Consider the following 24,397-nt stretch of genomic DNA (forward strand, 5'->3'; position numbering starts at 1 on the left):
AGAATGTGGAGGAGAGAGAAGTGGGCGAAAACAGTTTGACAGCGTCTGAGAAAAACAAGACGTGTTACAGAGAGGTTAAGGAGGTTGGTTTTTGATTTAGTTGAACAACGCGAATTGGAAAGCCAGCTCTAATTCTAATCCCACAGAAAATAGCTTTGAATAATTTCTCAGAGACGTAACCGGGGAGATTTCTCCTACTTCCTTCCCTCTTTCTTATCCAGTATTTCTCTTCACTTCCCCCTCTCTCTAGCCTTTTCTCTCTCCTATCATCTCCTACAGGTTTTCCGCCGGTTTTCATCTTAATTCGCTTCTGTAAATTATATTTATACGTTATAATTCAAATCATTGGTTTTATCTGGTTTTTTGGTGATAGTTTTTGGATTATTTTATTTGTAATTATTAGGAATATTCTTGTTTAGATAACTGAGTATTGCTGGAATTTGAATTCGTGGGTATCAAGATAAGTAAAAAAAACTGAGACTTTTTCCCTTCAATTTATCTTCCCAACCAGTTTTTAGCTTTGTTGTTTTGATAGCCAAAGTGAAAAAGATAACTTGGGAGGTGCAACACGACGGGTATTCAAAAGGATTTTTTGTTTTTCTGGGCGTTTGTGGTTTTCGGGAGTAATTGAAATTTGGAAGCTTTCGCCGAGGTGAAGGAGATGGCGACACTTATGTCATGAGAGATAGTTTCCTTCTCCGTGGAGGGTGAGGTGGGGCTTTAAAGAAAAATAAAAACCATCTGGACTCATGATTGAGGGTGATTTTGAGGAATCGGTTATCTTTGTATTCTAGGAAGTTGCTATTTTTCATCTCTTTGGTTTTGGGGATGATGAATGATGATCAGAAACCGCAGCAAGCAGGCGGTGTCCGGTCCGGTCGAACCAATGGGTTTTTTCCCAGCTCGCTCCGGGCTATCTCCAGCTACCTCAGGGTCGTTTCCTCCGGAGCTTCCAACGTTGCGCGGTCGGCAGCTTCAGTTGCGTCCTCGATCGTGGACAGGGATGATGACGCCAATTCTGATCAGGTATCATCGGTTGTGTTTGGCTTTCACTTTTCAGCTTCTTCTGAATGGTGTAACTCTTGAATATAATTTGAGTTTGGACTGGAACTTTATGAACGTAAACTTATCATGTAAAAGGTAAATTATCTTTGAGCGCTTTAAATTTGTAGGCAGTTGATTTTTTTTTTTGGCTTGTTGTTCGTAAATGTGAACTAGCTGCTTGTATGGCCGATTAGTATTGATCACTTTTACCACCCATCAATTTAGTTTTCTCCAAACTTGGGACAATAGCTTTTAGAAGTAAAATTCAGTTTGTTAGTTGGTAGTTCATGTGTTGTCTTTTAATCTCTAATAATGCTGTTGGTTTCAGTTTCGTTATCACTGATCACCAAGCATGGATTTTTTGCTTGAAATCCGTTACCCTAATGGAAGTATGTTTCACATTGTCATTGGAGCAAATCATTAGAGCTAACTGGCTGGTAAAGTTGCGGGCTCGCAGCTGCCAGTTTATGACTTTATGATGTTCTTGGATTCATGTCGTGTTCATTGCGCAACAAATCTTTGTTAAGAAGAATGTTCTGACAAAGCTAATCTTTAGATGCTGCTATATCTAACAAATTTATGTAATATGCCTTCCCAATTTTGAAATTGGAAATACACTTTTATTGACAATTTATGCATCGACAATTCGGCGGTTGCTGAACACTTTTGTCTTTAATTCATAACTTGCCAGTATCTCCAATTGTTTGATTGGAAGGGCATTTGGCATCGTCTGATTTACTGGATTCAATATTGGTCAAGTAGTTTAGTTTTTGTTGAGCTGTTAGCAAGGTTTCATTTTGCTGGCAAGACATCTAACCAGGTTGTCTTGCATGAACACTATAAAATAGGATTTTAAGCACTTTCAAATATCAAGCGCATCTATCTGTTGTTAACGGATATCCTCTTTGCTTGTTTCTTTCTTTTTTTTTTTGGTTTTAAGGGTGCTATATGGAATATATAACCTATGTAGTAATAACTAAAAAAACATACAAAATTTATTTATATGTCAATTATATATGTGGGTTGGTTTAGTTTGAACCCTCAAACCATGAAATATACGGTCCTTTTATTTCTCTTAAAAAACTGAACAGAACCAAATTATACAATGAAAAACCTCTAGTGCTGCTAGTATTGCTTGCTCTAATTATTTTCTAATTTCTTTTCTTATCTGTAATGGATATTATGGATGCCACTTAAGGGCTATTGTTATATGAATTTTGCTCTGCCTTTTCATGCTTCTAGATCCAGTTTCTTATCTGGTGTCCCAAATTTCTTGCTGCATTTGTTCTTTGTAATGAATCATTGATAATAATTTCTATTGAATGAATCATTGATAATAATTCTATTGAATGGTTAAATGGATTATTGATCTCAATCACTTTTAATTTGTAAAGGTCATCTGGGCTGGTTTTGATAAGTTAGAGGGTGAGAGGGAAGTCACCCGTCAAGTTCTACTTCTAGGTTTTCAGTCTGGGTTCCAGGTTTGGGATGTTGAAGATTCACATAATGTGCATGACCTGGTTTCCAGACATGATGGTCCTGTTTCTTTTATGCAAATGTTGCCAAATCCTATTGCATCGAAGAGATCAGCAGACAAGTTTGCAAACAGCCGCCCCCTGTTAGCTGTATGTGCTGATGGTTTCTTTGCTGGAGGAAGTAACATTCAAGATGGACTGACCACCCCTTACAATGGGATGACTTCCAATTTCCATGAGCAATTAAATGGAAATTATCTGCCAATGACTGTTCAGTTTTATTCCATGAGGTCCCAATCATATGTCCATGCACTAAAATTCAGATCAGTTGTTTATTCCGTAAGGTGCAGTTCCCGAATAGTTGCTGTTTCACAATCAACTCAGGTACATTTTGTAACATCTATCTCAAGCAATTTTGAATGCTTTTCTCTTGGAATTCTCAATGAGTCTTTGTTTTGCAGGTACACTGTTTTGATGCTGCAACATTAGAAAGGGAGTATACTATACTTACCAATCCTGTAGTTACAAGTTCTCCTGGTTCTGGAGGTGCAGGCTACGGACCACTTGCTGTGGGTTCAAGATGGCTGGCTTATAGTGGAAGTCCAGTCACAATATCCAATTCTGGGCATGTCAACCCACAGGACCTGACAACTTCACCAAGCTTTCCTGGTTTTTCTTCAAATGGGAGCTTGGTTGCACACTATGCCAAAGAATCAAGTAAGCAACTTGCTACTGGGATTGTGTCCCTTGGAGATATGGGGTATAAGAAACTTTCCAGATACTACTCTGAGCTTCGGTCTGATGGCAATAGTTCATCACGATCTGTAAACTCAGTTGGAAGGGCAACGGAACCATTAATGGACATTCAGCAGATGCTGACAGCATTGGAATGGTGAATACTGTTGTTTACTCTGCATTCCCTTGAAATTGGAACTGCATCGGTTGTTTGTTATTCTATTTTAAGCTAGAGTACATGCGACAATTTCTTCCCTGACTGAAATTGTCTTCTGTGTCCTCTTCCTTCTTCGGCTGATCTGTGCTGATACTTGTCTTTCCAGACAGATTACTCAGCAGCAAATTAGAATTGCTGTTGAGGATTGCGTGTATTGCATTCTTGGAAGAATAAGGGCATAAAGGGAAAAAAAAAACCCTAGTCAGAAGCCTGCAAGCATAATTACACTAACCCTCTAACTTGAGTCATTGGTTCCCTGCACCCTGTTTAGCAATTATAGCATTTCACAAGGCATCTGTAGAGTGGAACTGAGAGTCAGAATTATGTTCTTTTTTGTACTATGTTGCTTCATCTCATTCTCTTGGTACAAACATCATGCTTGTATGATGGGTCTCTGTTACCCTTGGTCTGCAATATGCCAATCCATACTGTTGCTTTTTATAATTTATAGTAACTTGTTGATTATTATTTCTTTCTGTCAGGTCATTGTAAGAGACATTGTCAGTAAAAATGTAGTTACTCAACTGCGAGCCCACAAAAGTCCCATTTCAGCCTTATGCTTTGATCCCAGTGGAACCATTTTGGTGACTGCTTCGGTTCAGGGGCATAATATAAATGTATATAAGATAATGCCTTGTCACTCAGGGGCCCCTGATGCTGGCTCTTCTAGTGTTCATCTCTACAGGTTGCAGCGTGGCTATACCAATGCAGTGAGTGCATCATCCTGCTTTTTTCTTTCTTTCTTTCTTTTTAAACTCCGGTCAATGCATAATCTTTTCCTTTTCAATGTGTCTGTTCAATAACCTGGACTTTTCTAATATTTATTGTTGTTATTGTTGTATTTGACTTTTCAGATAATACAAGATATTAGTTTCAGTGATGACAGCAATTGGATTATGATAAGTTCCTCTAGGGGCACTAGCCATCTATTTGCTATAAATCCTCAGGGAGGATCTGTGAATATTCAAGCCCTTGATTGTAGTCTTCCAACACAAAATAACGGATCAGGTGGTATTACAAGTCAAGGAGTCCTCTATCCTCATAGTTCAGCTGTGCAAATGCATGAAAAGCAGGGCCTGTGTGCAACTGGCCCACCAATCACTCTTTCTGTTGTTAGCAGAATTAGGAATGGAACTAATGGCTGGAGAGGCACTGTGAGCGGTGCTGCTGCAGCTGCCACAGGAAAGATGAGTTCCCTTTCTGGGGCTATAGCTTCATCTTTCTGTAACTGCAAGGGCAGTGGCATATATATTGATGGGAAGCATTCCAAGGCAAAGTATCACTTGTTGGTTTTTTCAACCTCTGGTTCTATGATGCAATATGCTCTACAGATGTTAAATGGTCGAGATTCAGCAATTGTTTCTGGGTTAAACCCTGCTTATGAATTAGCTCCGCAAGCTGATGCAAGATTAGTAGTGGAAGCTATTCAGAAATGGAATATATGTCAGAGACTAAGTTTACGGGAGCGGGAAGATAACATTGACATATATGGTGATAATGGAATTCCTGATGGCAATAAAATTTATCCTGAAGAATCGAAAGAGGACACTATCAGTGGCCCAAAATTCAAGAATGAAGTTGTGAAAGCAAATTCCTCTTTAGAGGAAGATCGTCATCTGTATATTTCCCAAGCTGAACTACGGATGCACCAAACTCAGACTCCATTGTGGGCCAAGTCTGAGGTATTTAATTTACAATCAGATGCTGATTTTAATGCTTAACATGCTTTTTTTTTTTCCGGTTTGACACTCAGAAGCCTTATTCTGTTGCCAACTAGATATATTTTCATTCCATGGTGAAAGAAGCTACCATAATAGATGAAGCAGCTGCTGCAGGAGGGGAATTTGAGATTGAAAGGATTCCAACTCGCATGATTCAAGCTAGGTCAAAGCACTTAATTCCTGTTTTTGACTTTGTTCAGACCCCAAAAGTCCAACAAACGAGGTTTGATAACTTCTTTTCCTGCTATTTGTTTTTTCAAACTACTAGTATTCTTCCATGTGCAATGCAGCGGTAAATAAAATTTTGATATAGTTGAGGACAAGCGAAAGTGGGAGGAAATTGGATTGTATATTACTTGGCTTGATGACCCTATAATAATTAAAATAGAGATGGCTTGGCTTTCATGTGATTACAACGTTTTATGTCATCACAGCACAAAGGTTGCCAAGTAGAAGGGTGTTTCTTTTTTTCTTTTCTAGTTTTAGCCAAGCTAAACTGAAGTTCATTTCAGTTCAACAAGCTTGGTTTCTGAAGGTGAAAGTAAACAGGTATTTGTGACATGAGAAAAATTTCGCCAATAGCAAATCAGATTTAACATGAGGCCCAAATTTTCAGGATTACTATCAAAACAGCTAGTATTGACTACCAAGTTAAATCCAGATATAGGCTTTTCGAGATCGGAGAGCCTCGGGGACATGTCACAGTATCATATATTGAAATCTCATTGTCATTTACATGACCTTGATCAAATGGAATTAGGAAACTGCATATCAACCCCTTTTTTTTTTAGGCCAACACTGCATATCAGTCTAAGTTTCAGATATTTAGGTTTGTGCTTCCTATTATTATTCCTAATGATATCATCTCAGTTAAGAGGAGCAGAGCAGTACCAACATTAATTTACTCTTTCTCTCAGGGCTTATGGTCTGGATGGCAGGGTAAATGAACAATTGTTACGTCAGAGTTCGGGTATGTCTGAAAATGGCAAGATTTCAGACTGTACAACAAACTCTGCTGATTTGGACAATGGCATTCAAGTACCTGGGTTGGATGATCATCTTCTGCCAACAAAACCAAGAGGCTATGTGAATAAAAATAACTCCCCCAAGCCAAATACTCAGTTTGAGATTGTAAATAATAGAATAGAGCACTCAAGCGTGGAAGGCCAACTCAAGTTTGTAAATAGTGACAAAGAAGGCCTGCTAGTGGGGAATCACTTTGAACATTAAATATTAAAAGCACTCAAATGGTGAGTTTCTTGATATAATTTTATTGCTTCTCTGAATTTTTTATATATGGAACTGCCTCTGCACTAGGTACTAAACATACTATGGTTGGTGCACTGCTATTCTATGGCTGAACTAGAGGTCTTTGCTCTTGAATTAATATGGTATCTGTTTTTCGTGTTTTTCTCATTTCAGGTTTGAAATTATTCTTTCATTTGGCCCGGGAAGCTCAATTAACAATGTTAATATATAGTGGTTGGAGAGGTGAAGATCCTGAACGAGTAGGTGCTTGACCATTATGCAAAATTGTCGATGCTACTCAGCTGGATTTTATCTGTTGGCCTTGTAAATAACAGTTGCTCATATCAATAATTAGTTAAGAGTAAATTGTAGGATCATAACTTCTCGTTTGCTTCTTTTTTCTCACCCAAAAAAAGAGAAAATTCTCGTTTGCCGTTTATTTTAACTAACTAGATTAAATTAAATTGATTTCCCCCGTCTTCTTTGGTTTTGCTTTTAGTGGACACCAAAGTACGCCTTAGTTATGGCAGTAACATTTCTCTCGACGCTGATATATTTTCGTTAGTAATTTCAATCTAATTCAAATCAAGGGTGCTAGTCTTTCTGCTCCCAAGGGTGAAAAAGGAATTCACAAACGAATCAATCAGCATACCAATCTTTCTATCTAGGAAAACTAGAAGCAGTTGATAAAAGCAATTGGCGATACGGTGTTCTGAGATTTCTAAACTTTAAAAGATTGTTTGAATCGGTAAAAATGTGTTTTATGTCCTACGTAGGTGTGAATTTAAATATCTCAAGCATCTTTTGAGTTCTGAGGTTCGTCCTGGTCTTATGCCTTGATGAATATTGAAATGTTCTCTTTTGCCATAATGGGCTTTTAAAGATCCAACTCATGTCTTTTTTTTTTTTTAAAGAAAAAAAGAATCTTCATACTTTAGAGTCTCGACTGGCGAGTTAGTGCCCCCAACGGAAATAATTTGACAATGAATCCAATTACTTGACCCCCCTCCCCTCGTTAATTGTTTAGTTACCACATTCATTATGACCAAATGTGTTTTCAACCTTATGATAACCCAATTGAGACTGGGTGAAATTCTTCTACCATTATGAGTTTGGTCGCATTTCCTTTTTTCCTGTTTGATATTAATTATTAATGTTGAAGACCTATCAAAACGCAGTCTTAGTCTTCCGGTGAAGCAAGTAACTTTATGAAATCTTCAAACTTTTTGTGAGCATTAATTTTACTATACATAAATTACCCAACCATGAAATGGCCAGCAGGTTTTCCGTTAAAAGCATGCCAAATGAACCCAATGCTTTCTCAAACCAGTCTGAAAATAGACTCAAACACAAAAGTCTGCAGATCCCAATATAAAATTTTATTTAAAATCATCATTTGATTTGCCATGCCCACTTAGAAAAGGTGCCACCTACCTTAGAAAAGGTGCCACCATTTGAATCATGTTCTTAATGTGTGAAACAAACGCCAATCATTTCTTTTTTCTTTTGGTAAGAAAGTCAGTATTGATCCCTCTGTAGAAGTAGTAGATATAAAAGAATATATGAAGTACATCTAAACGTGTAAATATTTATCGTTTACCCTCCTCTATACTTTTAACAATAGTCATAAACAACTCATTGTTGTCCCTTTAGGTCCCGTTAATGGATGATTTTGGTTGGATCTTTTTGGTTTTCTTTATTCAATCATGTACTCATTAAACAAGCCTCGTAATATTTTAATGATGATTCGCATGAAAGGACCTTAGACCAATAACATTTAGGGAAAACTACGTTCAGGAATAAGTTTTGTTACGTTATTAAGTGATTGTCAAAAGCATTGGTAATAATACGTTAGTTAAACATCATTAAAAGCCATTTCAATGGTTATGACCAATATGATAAATAGTTACCACTATTATAGTGATCAACTTAATTTCTTAATGTTGGCGAATGTATCATCAGAATTCTCCGAATTCAGTGTTAGATTTCCTTTTGGTGGGAGAAGATCTCGTAGCTCACTTGGTCGTACGGAGGAAAAAAAATGTTGTACCACATTGTGTAATGTGTCTAGGATGCAACTTACCAACTTGAGAAGATTGAATTTCTTCTACCTAATCTCACCCCTTTTATTTCAGCCAAACGATATCAATGAATGAATCTAGTCAAAGTTATATATATTGGGTAATTAATATTTAATAATCCCTCAAGAGGGTAGGTCATTCATTAGAGACAAAATAGAAAGTTTTCTGGTTTTTCACTCAAACAACCACATCCTCCACCCCACCAGTACATATCAGGAAAGCTTGTCATTTTCCATACAGAATTCCTGTTCTATCAACGTTCAAACTTTCAAACTCAGTGCTATAAAATCAAACTTCGTGTGGAGGCAAAGCCAAGCTTGCAACAACCAAATACAAACCAACTTCGTATGTTTGTTTTTTTTTTTTTTTCCTTTTGCCTCTCTTCTCACCTTCAAACCAAAGTCAATACTCTAAACTTAAATCAAACTACACAGCCTCCTTCCATATTAGTCTAATGTCTCTTTCTCCTTAACAACCCCAGTTCCTCTCAGTAAATATTAAAGCACTTAAAAATCCCCTGACATCCCTGAACCAAATGCTAAGCAAGTGTAGGTGAATGACAATGACCACCTTAAGCTTTCATCAAAACCTTCCCTTTACACAATAACTTTCACGGGCTCTTGCACTTGTTCTCTGTTCTTCATCAGGTGGTAGTAATCAAAAGTGCCAAATGAAATAAGGGCTACTACCCCTTTTGGAGGAGGAGGAGAAGAGGAAGGACTCCTAGTTTAGTTGTGCTTGTGTTTGTTGAAAGGTCTCAGGGTGTGTCTGTTTGTGTTTGTGTGTTGCATTTGGGACAAAATGCAGCTCCAAATATCACCAAGTTTAAGGCATGTCACTGTGCTTCCAGGGAAAGGGTTGAAAGAATTTATCAAAGTGAATGTTGCATCCAGGCGAGTCTCTTATCGGATGCTCTTCTACTTGCTCTTGTTCTTCACATTACTGGTTCGGTCTGTGTTTGTGTTGACCGCAGTGGACTCCATTGATGGTGAAAACAGGTGCTCAACCATAGGTACATTATCATCTTCTTCTTTCTCACACACACAAGCACACGAAGTCACGGACGCACAACACTTTCAGTCACATACACAGAAAAACAGGGAGTACCCCCACACTCAGTTTTCATTAATATTATAAACATGTAATATTCAAAGCTTTGCAGTTGTAATGAGTTGTCAATAACTCTGTATTTGAATGCATTCTCCCGCACCTACATATCATTAGCCGACCTTTGATTTGAAAATCTTATGGTTTTGGGAATTTGACAAATTAAAGAAAGCCAACACATGTTCTGCATGTGGTCAGTTATATACCTATTCATGTCCCACTCCAGCCACTACTAAGAGATTCACGTGAGAACTGAGTAGTCACTGTAGAATACATATGGATGCAACAGACAAAAGTTCAAGTTCTACTGAGAGTTATCTACATCTATACATTATCCCACCTGTCAAAACCCGACTTTATGCGTCCTGTACTGCATAAGAGGAATATGATTCTCCATTAGTTAATTTTAATCTTTAAAGAGTAAACTTATAGTAGCAAAAAAAATTATAAAAAAATTATCAATGTGTTTAATTTGAATTGTTCCGATTTATTAAGAGTTTAGGCATATCTAATAATTTTTCTTCAAATGTAACATTAATCCATAAGAAATCTCCACCTTCTTTAAAATGAATAAATAAATAAATAGTAATACATTACAAATTCACTTCCCACTTGATGGGGGAATCCACTGCTTATACCTCATATCCTTAGGATAGAATTAGTCCGATAGTAGCGAATACCCTCTACTAATTCAAAAACTGCGGATTTTGAACTTGGATTATGAGAAACTGAATTTAAAGGATGCGGGGATCTGTATAGATTTGACTTGCTGATTTATTTTGAATTGCATTTGTAGGCTGCCTGGGAAAGAAACTAGGACCAAGGATTATGGGAAGAAAACTAGAACCAACGGTAATATCCTAAACTATTCTTATTTTACCAGGAACTGGCAAATACCTGAAATTTTACTAATGAATGAAATTGACACTGATTTCTAATAGGTCCCAGAAGTGATATTCCAAGTATTAGATGAGCCCCTCGGCAAAGATGAGCTAAAAGGAAGATCTGACATTCCACAGACCTTAGAAGAGTTCATGACTGAAGTGAAGGAAAGTGAATATGATGCCAAGACATTTGCTGTTAAACTGCGAGAGATGGTACATGATGCTCCTCCCTCTTTTTAACTTAAAGGACAACAAGAGAAGACTACTTAGAATTATTTTGAACCTTCACTTAATATTTTAAACTTTTTAGTTCCTTTATAGTCTCAATGATCATTAAAATAAAGTTTTTAGCACAAAATCTGATTTCTGTTTTTCTTTTTTAATTTTATTCACACTTTAAATCCCATAAATTTCAGTGTGATGGATTGTGTCAAAAATTATGATAAGAATAAAACTTGGATACAACTTATAAGCATTTCATTATTAATTTACTCCATAAAATCGTGATGAATAGCTATTTTACAACAACTTAACGTTACTCAAAACTTTCAGAAAAATGTTTTCATGTCATATCAGAGAAACTTACTCAAGGCTAATCCAAAAGATAAATTTTCACTTAACCACTTGAACTTTGAGTTGAATCAATGGCTAATGGAAACCATGAACCTCCCAGGTTACCCTCATGGAAGATAGGACCAGGACAGCTAAAATTCAAGAATACTTATATCGACATGTAGCATCAAGCAGCATTCCAAAACAGCTTCACTGCCTTGCCTTGAGGCTAGCGAATGAACACACCAGCAACGCACAAGCTCGCCTTCAGCTTCCTTCTGCAGAGCTCGTGCCTGCCCTGGTTGACAACAGCTACTTCCATTTTGTCCTTGCTTCAGACAATGTTCTGGCTGCTTCTGTGGTTGCAACTTCCCTTGTCCGCAACTCCTTGCGGCCACATCTGGTTGTTCTTCACATCATTACAGATAAAAAGACTTATTATCCCATGCAGGCTTGGTTTTCATTGCACCCTTTATCACCTGCTATTATTGAGGTTAAGGCATTGCACCATTTTGACTGGTTTACAAAGGGAAAAGTGCCCGTTATGGAAGCAATGGAGAAAGATCAGAAAGTGAGGTCACGGTTTAGAGGGGGATCATCGGCTATTGTTGCAAATGCTACTGAGAAGCCTTATGTTATTGCATCAAAGCTGCAAGCACTTAGCCCCAAGTATAATTCCGTGATGAACCACATACGTATACATCTGCCTGAGGTAATTAGTTTAAAGCAGGTTGTTTAGAGTCAAACCCCTTATTTGAAAGCCTACTTAGTTTTTCCTTCTTGGCGCCTCTGATGCTCATTGCCATAATATATATTTCATAACAGCTATTCCCAAGTCTAAACAAGCTGGTCTTCCTCGATGATGACATTGTGGTACAAACTGATCTCTCCCCTCTTTGGGACATTGACATGCATGGAAAAGTCAATGGTGCAGTAGAAACATGTAGTGGAGAAGATACGTTTGTAATGTCAAAGAAGCTGAAAAACTATTTGAACTTCTCCCACCCTCTAATATCAAAAAACTTCGATCCCAATGAATGTGCCTGGGCTTATGGAATGAACATTTTTGATCTGGAGGCTTGGAGGAAGACCAACATAAGCCTTACGTACCATTATTGGGTTGAGCAGGTATGTTTATCTTTAACATCAACCTATGCCGTGAAGAAAAAGCAAATAAGTTAGTAATAACTCGCTCTCAAGTCATAAAATGAGCTGCTATCAGAGCTAGATGATACAGTGATACACTGTGAGTAACATCTTTGATTCCTTCATGCAGAACATAAAATCAGACCTAAGTTTGTGGCAGCTAGGGACATTACCTCCCGGGTTAATAGCATTCCATGGTCACGTCCACGTTATTGATCCTTTCTGGCACATGCTGGGACTGGGATATCAAGAGAATACAAGGCTCGCTGATGCAAAGAGTGCTGGTGTCATCCATTTTAACGGGCGGGCCAAGCCTTGGCTGGAGATAGCTTTTCCTCAGCTAAGGCCACTGTGGGCCAAGTATATCGACTTTTCAGATAAGTTCATCAAGAACTGTCGATTTAGGGCATCATAGCTTGGTTCTGAAAGCATGTGGCCTAGTTCATAAGTTGAAGAAATGCCTTTTGTATAAAGGAAAAAAAGAAAACGAGAGTAATTCCAAGCAATTGGCCTTCATCGGAAAAGTTCGAACGACAACATAGCCTGGTGCTCCCCTTTTGTTTTTGATACTCTGTTCTTTGATATCCATAAAAAATCTCGCGTTTTTTCTTCAATATTTATCGCTTTAGTATTGTAGATTATGCACGTAAATCTTCCCGAGCATTTCATAATCAGGAGGTATCCTGTAGCCGATATGAATTTTTGTCGATGAACGTTCAACTTTAGTACAATGACTACAAGCCAAACCAAAAATAAAATAAAATAAAATAGAACTTCAGTACTAATAAACCAATTTTGCCTCAGGAGTCATGGTCAAAGTTGAAAGATTCCACTCAGCACCAAATTAATTTTTTTTTTTTTTAAAATGTCATGTTCTCAGTCATTTGAGACTCAGGCCAAAAAAAGTTATCTAGAAGATCAAAATATTGTACCTATATTTACTCGGGCGCGTTCAAAAAAAAAAGTCTTGGAACAGATCGCCTCAAAACCCAATAACAACTAAGAACACCCATGAAACTAAACGGAAGACAGCCAGAGAAGTTTATTAGCATTTACATGCAGATACCAGCGTTATTTCAAGATAGTATCAGATATCAAATACAGTCACGCTCACCACGAGGTCCAGTCCTAACACTTGATTAAAAACTAATAAAGCCAGGATGTTGCTAAGCTAAACAAAAGGAGAAACAGAACAAAGTGACAAAATAGAAACTAGGTTAAGGAGTAAGGGTGAATGAATACAAGCTTTCGAGCCAAAATAGATGCCCAAATAATTTTATAGTGCCAACTTAGGCAACTGGTGGACGGAGCACATGGTCCTGTGAAGTATCCACAGCAGCTGGCGGCATAAATTGCCACATGGCAACCCCCGGATAACCCATAAAAGGGACCAACTTGCTGCCTGGGGCTTGGCCTTGAGCAGCAAATGCAGCAGGAATTGCAGGAGGGGGAGGCATGAAACCAGGTTGAGCATTGATAGCTTTCAACTGCTGCTCCAACTTTTCTTTCTCAGCCTTGAGCCTCTGTTTCTCATCTCGTAGTTCGTTCTTCTCGGCCTACAAAATAGAAAGGAATTTCATGCTGCTAGGTCTCGATGTGAATTCTCTTATCCACTTTCTTCCATTATCAAAAACTTCCACTAAATAGAAAGCAAGGCCTAACCTTTAACTCTTTAATCTTCTCTTGAAGATTCATATTTGAGTCTTTCAACTTCTCGGCTTCACCCCGTAACTGTGTCACCATTCGAACAGCATCAACCAGGATAGCAGCCTTGTCTGTTTTGGAAGGCCTTCCAGGCTCCAAAATAGAGCCTAATTCAAGAAACCTAACGATGTCGAGCACATCAGGCACAAGCCCCAAAGGCCCATTCACATACAAACTCAAGTGAAGCATGGTGATAGACAGATGGGCAATAAAAAGTTTACTTGTCATTCAGCCTGTCCCTCCTCAGCTTTTCCCGACATGCCTTTGAACTGGAAGCAGCACATGATTCAGGTCTACCCCTGCACCAGGAAGGGACAAAGAGGGGCAAGGTGACTTCCTCAAGGATAAGCTATTTAGATTTGCTGACCCAGGGTGAAAAAAAAAAAAAAAAAGAGAAAGAAAGAAAATAAAAGCTATTAAAATTTGACCATCTTATTTTTTAAGTTAAGTTGTTGGTATTAGAAAAGGACCGATTTGTACTTCTAAAGAAGGAAATATGATGTCAGGAGAGGGGCCAAATGAAAGTGAAAGGATAAAAGAATGTGATGTCTTAGATATGAGCACCTAACCATAGGCTTTTTCAGTTTCAACATGCCATTTGACACATTTCTATTCATTGAGACTTTGCAACTCATTGATGAAGACTTACAGATAGAAAGTCTATATAAATTTATAAAAACTTACAGCAGCTTATTATGTCATTACTCAGTTGTTACAATAGTAAGAGACTAAGCCCCGCCTCCAACCCCACCCCTCTAGGATAAAAAAGTGCAGTAGATAATTTACATATTAGTTCTTTGTTGTTTCCTTACATCAATATAAAAAATACTTTCTTTCATAGATAGAAATGAAAAACGAAATCTGTACCTCTTCTTTGAACCAGACTCTTTTACGCCATCAGTATCCCCCAACGTGCCATCAATTTCAGCACTAAAATCAGATAGGATCATCACATATCAAAGAAGATAAAGCCAGCAAGAATTTGGGGTTTGGAAGAGGGAGGTAGTATCCTTGAGTTATTCAACTGATTCAATCATGTTTGTACTTATTTTTCTTTCATTGTTCAGATAAACAATTTCAACCTCAAACATGCAGACCAAATTGCAGCATAGTGACATCGACATATAGAGAGATAAACAAGACCCCTGAACATCAACATGCAGATATAATCCAATGATACATTCTGATCAGCATAAGCCTTTCATGTTGAGATGAAATCAACCTAGCTCAGGAACATTATCTACAGGACCAAATTATACACCAAGTTTAGAAAATTACAAACACATCAGTCAGACTCGTGGTCGAATTCCTGAGCATTGATTCAATTTCAACCTGCCAGCTGTAAAGAGACAATCTGCAACTCTTATTATGCCTACGTGACTAAACCAGCCACCCGATCAGAATAAGAGAGAGTTCAAATAGAAAGGATGAAACTGGGGAGGAAAATGGTTACCACGATTAAGTTTAAAAAGAGCCAAGTTCCACATGATAAAGTATATAAGGACTCATGCTAAAATCTTTCACTTTGAAAATGATGATAATAATATTAATACTTGCTTTCAAAGACCAAGTTCTCCAGGAATTTGCAGAAAGTTGCAGCAATTAGTAATTATGCCAAACAAAACCAAACCCCATAGCACATTTCTTCCATGAACTAAGAAAACTCGCAACCCAGATCACTTGTGAAGTATGAATCGAAAAGAAAACTAAAAGCCCAGGAAATTATCAAAGTCAAGCAATCTGGCATAAAACAAACCCCAGAGTATTCATAATAGGAATAAATAATATATTCATAACCCTAATTATCAATCAATAGTAAATTGGAAAACTACAGAGTGTATCCACAAAAGACGGAAAATTCGGATGATTTCAGAACCTCATATTCGAAGAGCCATTCAAGGCCTGCGCCGGCCAGCTGAACCCGGAAGCAGGTATAGTAAAGCTGTCGTCCGGGACAGGTATATCGTCCATTAAACCATAGTCGAAAAGCCAATTGGCGTTTTCCGGGCCAACCATTCTGCAGCGGAGGTTCCCGGAAAATTCAGAATTTCAGGTGAGGCCCCTTTTCCTAGAAAACAAACAGAAAGCGAGGGCTGCACGTTTGAAGGAATAGGGAAGAAGAAGGGTGTTTTATGCGAAAAGGGAATCCGCGAAACTGAGTGACGAGGAAAATAGAAGCTTGATTACAATACAAGTGGTGATGACATTCGTCGAATCGTCGTCAATGTTCAACGACAAGACCGGATCCTTTCATGGGCTTCAAAATCGGATGCTGGCCCAACTTTATTTGAGACCACAAAAATCCCACCAAGAATCAACAGAGAGAACCAAAATAGTGAAAGTAATAATTTTTAATCCGACAACGCAAGGGAAATCCGCAATAAACTGTTAATCACATTCTCCGTGAGGGAATGTTGCCTTTACTGTTGTATACGTTCGCAATACCTGTTAATATACCCTATTCACGACATTTTAGCAATATGATGACTTGTTGTAATTTCCAGTAAATATGTAAATTTAGGATAATTTTTATATTCTTGTTGTTCTATTTTTTTAAAAAATTATAATATATATCTGTGTGAATTTGGTTTATTTTATTAGTTGTAAAACTCGGGAGCTTATTTACATAATCAATCACATGCTGTTTTTCCCGACTGTTTGGTCATATGAGTTGTCCTATTTGAAAACGACAAGACATCCTTGTAAATTGAAAATGGCATTGCTCATCATATGCAGCGCATGAGGAAAAACAGTCTTTATTTTCCGGCTTATCAAAAAATTAAAAAAAAAAAGGATGGAACATAACAAAAGGGATTAATCTTGGTTAAAAAGGGGGATTAATGTTTCCAGAACACGTGTGCATAATGTCTCATTTTATTACTAATATTGCGTTGCTTTAGTGCCTTTGTCTAATAATTATAGGCGTTGCTTTAACAGGTCCCTCCATCATCAAAAGTCCTAGACGTAACTGAATTGCCTCTGATGTAATTTTAGCTGTCAACGTTAAACTGACGTTGACTGGTTTGGATTTTCTTTATAATCCATTATCATTAATTTTTTGTAAATTTAAAAGGGCAAAAAAAGGTAATTAAACTTCACGGACATGTATGCTATTTTTGCCCTTCTCCCTGTAACCTACACAAAGCTTTAGAATCGATAACCTACAATATAACATTAAAGGTGTCTTACTCCACTGATCGAATATTTTTATCAATATAATCAATACTACCTCCGGTCCTAATTATAAAAGCTAGTTGACTAATTTGAAGAGATTAAGAAAATAAGTTAAGTTACTTATTTGTAATAAATAGGTGTTGTCTTTCTTAAAATATCTTTGGTAATCAAGTTTATTGGCTAGAATTATCATTATTAGAGAAACTAACTCGAGAAAAAATACATAAATATGATAGATCAAATAGATTAGGATCTTTCAATTAGGATCAAAATAAAAGTCAAACGAGGTTTTATATTAAGGACCGGAGGTAGTATAAGATTTATCATCGACCCTTTATTATCAAGTAATAAAGAATACACCTTATATTTAAAAACAGCACTTCTTAAAGAATGAGAAATTGAGAATGATTTGTTGAAACATAGAGTGAATAAAAGCATCGACCCTTTTCCTAGTTAGTCTCTCAACAGCTTCTCCACTCGCCAACACAACAAAAGCAGGCATCGCTTTAATTCCCAGCTTGGAGGCTACTTCTTATATATAAATATGTGTGTGGGAGAGAGAATCAAATCACAGCATAGTAATTGGGTTCAGAGACTCATAAATTCAACCAAAGAAAAAAAAGTCAGAAAGAAGATAAATCAATATATTCTAAATGGATTTGGTTTTTTCTTTTCAGGCCACTCATGAAGTATCATAAAAGGATAATCTTTTAGAGGGCGTTAGAAAATGGAGGTTCGGAGAACCGGATACTTCAACTTCACAGCTGCTCATAGTGCCATTAAAATAAAAAAGGAGCATATTTTATCAAGCATGTCTTGTTAATAATTGAAGAGATAAGCTCTGGTTATTGTTAGTTTGCTGATATATACGAACACGATCCATGTGACCTGAAAGTGGGATTTGGAACTGACAAAAACAATTTGGAAAAAGATTCATGTTAAGCAAAAAGAGACATAAGCATTAAAAAAAATGCAGGGATGAAGAAATGTATTACGAGAACTAAATAATTATTATATACACACGCACGCACGCACGCACAAACACCAATGTGTGTGTTTGATTGAGAATAAAATAATTCACCTTAACCTCATCTACATCGACTATCATAAACAAAATTTCTTGAGAGTAGATGGAGGCCATTGGCCATTTCTTCAAACAAAGAACTAACAGCGTTTAGCAAAAGAGGGGATGCACTAACAAGCAGAGAAATGGACCACAATCTGCCAATTAAATAGCAAAGTGTGAGTGTGAGAGGGAGAGAATTTATTGCATTTTTGTCTGATAAGATTATCTTAAAGTGTTTATAAATTCATTCTAATGCCTTTTCTATTTCAGAAGTGCTGCACTCAGATGATCATATGCACGGCACGCATACTCATCTCTCATGCAGATATACTAAATAGCTTTTACGCGTAGGTTTGTTCAAATTGGCCCAAAACAAGTAGTGGGCAAACCAGGCAAACCCATTCGCCTTGGCCAACCCACAAGTGTTTTGAAGCCTTGGCCCTAATGAAAAGGACTTGGGAATTGGGATGGTATCAACTCAATAAATAGCAGATCATGCCTGATAAGGGAAATGCCATTAAAATGTGACATTCAGTAGACATACAAATTCAAGCTATCAGAATGGAAGATTCACAAACTAAAAGCACATCAGTAACTTCCTCACTGTACAATCTTCTATGCTAATCTAACACTCCTTATTCAAGTCACCGCACCTACATGGCGCTTTGTTATCACAAATATGGTCAAAGAATATCTCCACCTATCTAAAGATTAGAAATAACTCAAGCGTGAGTCTATGGGGCGTCCATTGGTCTGTCTTCGAGGCGTCCCAATCTCACAAGCATTCACTCTGGAAGCGAACCGGAGAGAGCATAGTGATTCTCCAACTGAGGAAGGTTCAGGAGATATGTTCACAAACATCAATGTCTTTGAGTCTCCCCCAAGACAAGGCTGTTCAATAATTACGTTGCAAATGTTAGATCACCTCAGACATGATCCAACAAGGTTCTCATACAATTGGAAAGGTTAAGTTGGAAGGAACTATATTGATGCAAAAGAACTTGACAGTAAGAATATTCAAGAATCAAAACAGAGTTGAACTTTTCTGGTAAATATCAGTATGGTGCTTTGCTTATGTGATCAACTCGTTATTTGATAGTTTAAGTTGTGAAACAATAAGCTAACTGCTGATATACCTGGAGCAGATATGTAAGCTTTGAGTTCCTGAATGGTACATGATCCTCCTTCTTTGCCAAGGCAAATATAACATCACTTAATGATGACAAACTTTTATTGATTGCCTGGTCAAGAATAACAAGAAAATCAACTTATTTGGAACTAAACAAGCAGAAGGAAACAAAACAGAGAACACAAGTGCTGTGCTTCACATACTTGAGTTTCTCTCAGTCGGTCCCCGCTTGATCCACTCTTTGAAAGACGCTCACTCCCAGCCAGATCAATAAGATTAAGAACACCTTGTACTTGTTGATCGGTGCTCTAGCAAAGAGAAATATGTTAGAATGATTTGTGTATGAAAAGATTGAAATGTAAAAACCCATAAAACAAGTTTCAGTACCTCATTAACACCATATATTCTAAGAGTGAACACAAAATGACTTCTTGATGACTGTTCATTCATTTGGGTTTTTCCTACAGATCTGACAAAAAATTAAAAAAAGTACATAATTTCAAAATCAGTCCACTTTCATCATGCCATCAGAATTGACAAAAAGACAGCACTTCTTAAAAGAATGAAAGGTAAAAGTGAAAGGTCTAATATAGTATAACCTGCTATTGGCTGCTTGATTTAGGAGAAAGGCGACCTCTTTAGCACTGTGAACATCCACTACTGTAAGATCAGAAACGTATGTATTTCCATTGGCATCGTGTTTTATTGCATATTGCTGCTTTCCAGGAGTACCATTTTCTACACGCGTTACATCCAAGGATGATCTATTAGTAGATAAAAGATCCCGAATGGTTTCATTATATATTTCCAACATTGACACCTGCGAAATGTTATGAAGGGAAAATTTTCTCAACATATTTGGGGGAAAAAAAAATTCACTGAAAACGATGGGAAAACTGAAGAAGAAATTGCTGTCACCTGCAATTCATATTTCCAGCCTTGGGATTGCAGAGATTGCATTGTTTGAAATATCTGTTCCAACGAACGAGGTATCAAGCCCTTTTCCCCTGTATTTCCTGGCTTCCCCATCATTGTATAGGTTTTCCCTGATCCTGTCTGACCATAGGCAAATATACAAACCTGGAAAGAAAATGCCACCAAATGAATAAAAGGAAAATATGTCAATTCCAAGGATTATAGAAATGTCTTCCATAGTTGACTAGTAACTCTGCCGTTGTTTTCAGAAGTGTGTATAATACATTTAGAAATGATGATCAAACAGTAGGACAAAGTGCCATGGAATTACCTTGTAACCATCAAGAGCACTTTGTACAAGCTGTGAAATTTCCACAAAAACTTCTTCTTGTGATGCGTCTGGTGCAAAAACTTTATCAAATGTGAAAGAATATCTCTGACCTAAGAATAAAACAAGAGCAACATAAGTCGATGACAATAATCAAAGCATAAGTGAAGGAATAATTTCAGTGGCAGCACCACAAGAGATATACCACTTTGGTTTAAATCAATGCCTCGTCCTGCAGCCTCCATTGATGCGGGGAAAGATATAATCTTGCACTCTCCATTACAACTGTCATCAGGCAGCAATGGCCGCACTCTACAGAATACACGGATGTTCCCTTTCAATTCCTGTATTGATATGGAGACTATTAAGGAGAGGATACTTATTTAATTATCAGCAAAGTTTTAACCTCGGGGGAATTACCAAAATTGTGTTATGTAATTTTTTCCGCAGTTTCTCCCCTTCTATGAGTTTATAGTCTGCATCTGCCAAACGTCTTTGTAACTCCTCAATGAGTTTTTGTTGACTTTCAAATTCCGTTCTTGTCTGAAATGCAGATACATCAGACACCTGATAAAGATCAAAATTAGCAAATGAATACTGATTACTTCAAATCCGTTTCATGGCATGGGACCAAGTATAAGAAAGACAAATAATGATTCTAATCTATGAATTTTCCTTTCTTCTACGTTTAAAAGTCCATACCTGTACTTTATTCTCTGCAGTTGTTAGTTTCTCTTGCAATTCTTTTATCTGGTTATCTTGCAAAGAACATTTTGCCTATGCAAGAAAGTGAGAAACTCGGAATGTCATACAAGGTCATACAAGCATATATTGACGAGAGAATGTGACATTTCAAGAAAAGGGCTGCAAACCAACCTCCAGTTCATTTGTTTTTATAGTCAAGCTGTTCAGTTCAATGGAAGACTTATCAGTAGATTCTCTAAATTTTGCTAATTCAGAACTTAAGGTTTGCACTTGAGATGAATTGAGGTCGCGATCATCTCTTGCTTGTTGCAACTCTCCTCTTAGAGATGAAACTTCACTAGTCAAAGCGTCCTTCTGTTTCACGGCTTCTTCTTGAGAAGACTATTAAAAGAAGCAATGGAACTGTGTTAGATACAATTTACAAGTTAATTACCCCAAATGAAAATAAAAAAGACAACTTTACAAGAACAGTCAGCACACGGAAGCAAACTCACAATGGACAAAGTAAGTTGAGCTCTTAACATGGTGAGGTTCTCCACAGCAGTGGCCTTCTCTTTCTCTACACGCTTAAGTTCATCTTCTGCTGAAGAAAGCTCTGTATGAAGCTTCCCATTGTATTGTTGTAAGCTTGTTATGTAATCTTGCAACCGTTTATACATATCATTGAGTGATGTTATCTGCAGAAAACCATAGATTTAAAATTATCAGTACAATGCCTATCATGATTAGAATGAACACAAAGGAAACAAAAATAAATTTGTAGAAATGGGATTGCGCTACTATTTTACCTTCTGATTTGCGCTTTGAAGCTCTCTTTGAGCTCTTCCAAGGTCATCTGACAGGGCAGTTCGTGACCTCTCAAACTCAATCCTAGCCTCTCTCTCTTTTGCAAGAGATTCCACCGCCACCTTATATTTACAAATCATAATGAATTGGTTATCAACATTTCATTTGAAATAGAATTTTAGGGTTGAAATTTCACTGGCTTGAAAAACTCCCTTACCGACTTTTCTGTTTCTTCCTTGATTAATTTTTCTTGCAAAGAAGTGCAATTCCGTCTCATTTCAGCAATAATTGAATTCAGTTCTTCTTCCTTGATTTTAAGTAGTAGCTCTATAATTATTGAACTGAACACGTTACTAAACAAACTTGATATGAAGAATATTCAAAAACAAAATGCAAAAAAACAAAAACAAAACAAAACAAAAACTGTACATCTTACCAATTTCCATGCATTTTTGCTGGGTTAACTCCAAGGAATTTTTCAACCTCTCTTGCTCTAGGGAGTAGTTCAACTCAAGCTCTTGGAACCATCTGATGCAAACTTTAAGCCTTTTTATATATTCCACCATATTTTCACATCTTTCCTAAAGAATACACATTTTTATCAGTGAAACAAGCAGTTTAATTTAAAAGGACCCAAAGCCATGAAGATCTCAAAGCCTTGACTGACCTTATAATTAAATCTGTCCTTCCTTTTGGCTTTTTCATTCAGCAATGCTTCCACATCCTCCCTCGTGAACTCTATAATACCACAGTCTGACCCGGCATTGCTTGGCGGGGCACTGTTTGGGCTAAGATCGTGCCCGCCATTAACAATTGTGAAAGCTTGCCTAGTTCTTCCATTAATGGGAGTTCCCACCATTTTTTCAGCTGCAACTTGCTGTAGGTCTCTATCTACGAGGACCTCATCACCCATCAACTTCTGAACTTGAACAAGAACAAAAGACACAGTAAGAGGCCAAAAAAAAAAACCATTTTTAAGTAAAGCCGTGAAAGAAATTGTAGTGGAGAATGGAGTAACGTAATGGAAGATGAGAAAAACTGGTACCTGAGAAGAAGGGGTTGAAGGCGAGGGAGAGAGAGGTAATGGAGGGCGGTTCTGGTTCTTAGAGACCATTTTTGAATAGCTCGCACACAGTTGCAGATGTAAACCCGGGGGGGTGGGGGAGAGAGAGACTGTGTCTAGACTCTAGAGTGGGGCCTTGGATTGTATTGAAAGCTAACAAATATATCGAAGCCGTTCGTTGCTTTGGCGAGCAGGAAGACGACTACTGATGAATGATGATCCACAAACACAGAGAAATGAATTCCCTTTTTTTTCTTTTTTGATAACAGAGAGAAATGAATTCTTGAAAAGAAAAGTTAAAATTCAAAAGATAATATGAAAAAGGTTATTTTTTTCCCGCTGTATCGAGGTTCGCGGTCCTCGAAGGATTACAGATTTGTTGCGTTTGGTAGTGTACTTTTTATCAGTTGAGACTTCACTTGAGCTCGGTTTAGATTTTACTGCCGTTGATATTTGAACTTTTGAACTTTTAAGTTAGCTCCGTTGTGGCGGTCACGTGTCGTTGAACTATGACTTGAAGCTAGACTCCTTGTCATCTTGTTCTTCCAATATTGCCACTCATCATTCTCCACAATTATAAATTTAGAGAATATTTAGATAAAAACCAAACCATAATTATAAAAGTAATTTTATGATATACAAAGTAAATATATAAAAGAGTTTGTCTCATTTTAAGAAAAAGTGCTTTTGAGAAATACTTTTCGGTGCTTTCAAATACCCCCTTAATTTTCAGCACAAAAAATAGAAATATAAGTTGGTGGCTGTTTTTAATTTTCATTTCAATATAAAAATGGCTGTTCATCAATTATAAAAGTTGTGTAAACTACATGATTAGTAGTAGAAAGGCCCTACACCGATAAATAAATTATAACAGATTGTTCTTATTTTCATGAGAAATAATAAAAATGGATCTATTTGTTTCAGGAAAAAAAATAATATCAGAGTAATCATATATCTTGTGAAAAATAACTTAATAGTGCTCATGAAAATGATTTGAAGTCTTGTTTCTTTTTTTTTTTTTTGCTTACATGAAAATACAAAACTGTCCCTAACAAATTATGAAAACGAAAAATAAAGGAATGCCTGGATTTAGAAAACTATTCAATCAACCGCTGCCACTAACTTGAGAAGGCATCCAAATGTATAACGACCATAACTAACCTTCATGATTATTGGTTTTTTTTAATGTTATTTTGCGAGTCCCTGAAAAATAGCTAATGATATAACTAGTGATTAAAACTTTCATTGCTTCGGTGGCTTCCAAGTTACCTTATTTACTAAAATTATAAAAAAAAAAATCCATGATTATATACTACT

At 37.1% G+C, this 24,397-nt stretch overlaps 4 protein-coding genes across 6 annotated transcripts; 2 read left to right on the forward strand and 2 right to left on the reverse strand.

Moving 5' to 3' along the window:
• Nucleotides 1-90: 90 nt before the first annotated feature.
• LOC114720305 (autophagy-related protein 18f) lies at nt 91-6,908 on the forward strand. The gene is given in 9 exon segments (XM_028905943.1): nt 91-1,026; nt 2,439-2,903; nt 2,981-3,350; nt 3,353-3,411; nt 3,954-4,181; nt 4,326-5,153; nt 5,249-5,415; nt 6,110-6,442; nt 6,615-6,908. Coding segments are annotated over 8 exon segments (2,628 nt in total). The 5' UTR covers nt 91-828; the 3' UTR covers nt 6,423-6,442; nt 6,615-6,908.
• A 2,234-nt stretch (nt 6,909-9,142) lies between these two features.
• On the forward strand, nt 9,143-12,824 carry LOC114720301 (probable galacturonosyltransferase 12). The gene is made up of 6 exons (XM_028905940.1): nt 9,143-9,533; nt 10,425-10,480; nt 10,570-10,725; nt 11,186-11,776; nt 11,890-12,192; nt 12,341-12,824. Exons 1-6 carry the CDS (start codon nt 9,323-9,325, stop codon nt 12,623-12,625), a joined length of 1,602 nt encoding a protein of 533 aa, XP_028761773.1. The 5' UTR covers nt 9,143-9,322; the 3' UTR covers nt 12,626-12,824.
• A 404-nt stretch (nt 12,825-13,228) lies between these two features.
• LOC114720302 (transcription factor ILR3) lies at nt 13,229-16,083 on the reverse strand. The gene is made up of 5 exons (XM_028905941.1): nt 15,791-16,083; nt 14,782-14,844; nt 14,136-14,213; nt 13,873-14,035; nt 13,229-13,766 (listed from the first exon to the last, which is right to left on the reverse strand). Exons 1-5 carry the CDS (start codon nt 15,928-15,930, stop codon nt 13,500-13,502), a joined length of 711 nt encoding a protein of 236 aa, XP_028761774.1. The 5' UTR covers nt 15,931-16,083; the 3' UTR covers nt 13,229-13,499.
• A 2,567-nt stretch (nt 16,084-18,650) lies between these two features.
• On the reverse strand, nt 18,651-23,273 carry LOC114720300 (kinesin-like protein KIN-14N). 3 transcript variants are annotated; one of them, XM_028905938.1, is made up of 17 exons: nt 23,063-23,273; nt 22,685-22,936; nt 22,454-22,598; nt 22,235-22,344; nt 22,020-22,139; nt 21,726-21,908; nt 21,403-21,612; nt 21,229-21,303; nt 20,947-21,069; nt 20,732-20,870; nt 20,530-20,639; nt 20,202-20,363; nt 19,883-20,103; nt 19,671-19,752; nt 19,487-19,591; nt 19,291-19,395; nt 18,651-19,045 (listed from the first exon to the last, which is right to left on the reverse strand). In XM_028905938.1, exons 1-17 carry the CDS (start codon nt 23,129-23,131, stop codon nt 18,866-18,868), a joined length of 2,391 nt encoding a protein of 796 aa, XP_028761771.1. In that variant the 5' UTR covers nt 23,132-23,273; the 3' UTR covers nt 18,651-18,865. The 3 variants fall into 3 exon arrangements, with proteins under 3 accessions (XP_028761771.1, XP_028761769.1, XP_028761772.1); XM_028905936.1 differs by having other exon boundaries at nt 20,947-21,093; nt 23,063-23,271; XM_028905939.1 differs by having other exon boundaries at nt 20,947-21,093; nt 22,685-22,941; nt 23,063-23,126.
• Between the last annotated feature and the right edge of the window lie 1,124 nt (nt 23,274-24,397).

The sequence above is a fragment of the Neltuma alba genome, unplaced genomic scaffold (genome assembly GCF_004799145.2).
Source record: "Neltuma alba isolate B1F8T4 unplaced genomic scaffold, ASM479914v2 tig00011972_pilon, whole genome shotgun sequence".
NCBI classification, from domain to species: Eukaryota; Viridiplantae; Streptophyta; class Magnoliopsida; order Fabales; family Fabaceae; genus Neltuma; species Neltuma alba.

What these genes read in the sequence shown, in the direction of transcription:
- LOC114720301 (XM_028905940.1), top strand. Translation starts at nt 9,323, where the DNA reads ATGCAGCTCCAAATATCACCAAGTTTAAGGCATGTCACTGTGCTTCCA. An exon ending in AAACAGGTGCTCAACCATAG is followed by an intron (nt 9,534 to 10,424) that starts GTACATTATCAT and finishes TTGCATTTGTAG; the next exon opens with GCTGCCTGGGAAAGAAACTA. An exon ending in TACGTATACATCTGCCTGAG is followed by an intron (nt 11,777 to 11,889) that starts GTAATTAGTTTA and finishes ATTTCATAACAG; the next exon opens with CTATTCCCAAGTCTAAACAA.
- LOC114720302 (XM_028905941.1), bottom strand. Translation starts at nt 15,930, where the DNA reads ATGGTTGGCCCGGAAAACGCCAATTGGCTTTTCGACTATGGTTTAATG. An exon ending in GAGTCTGGTTCAAAGAAGAG is followed by an intron (nt 14,214 to 14,781) that starts GTACAGATTTCG and finishes TTCCTGGTGCAG; the next exon opens with GGGTAGACCTGAATCATGTG. An exon ending in AGAAGATTAAAGAGTTAAAG is followed by an intron (nt 13,767 to 13,872) that starts GTTAGGCCTTGC and finishes TCTATTTTGTAG; the next exon opens with GCCGAGAAGAACGAACTACG.
- LOC114720300 (XM_028905936.1), bottom strand. Translation starts at nt 23,131, where the DNA reads ATGGTCTCTAAGAACCAGAACCGCCCTCCATTACCTCTCTCTCCCTCG. An exon ending in CTCAACTTACTTTGTCCATT is followed by an intron (nt 21,613 to 21,725) that starts GTGAGTTTGCTT and finishes TTCTTTTAATAG; the next exon opens with TCTTCTCAAGAAGAAGCCGT. An exon ending in AATCAAGCAGCCAATAGCAG is followed by an intron (nt 19,753 to 19,882) that starts GTTATACTATAT and finishes ATTTTTTGTCAG; the next exon opens with ATCTGTAGGAAAAACCCAAA.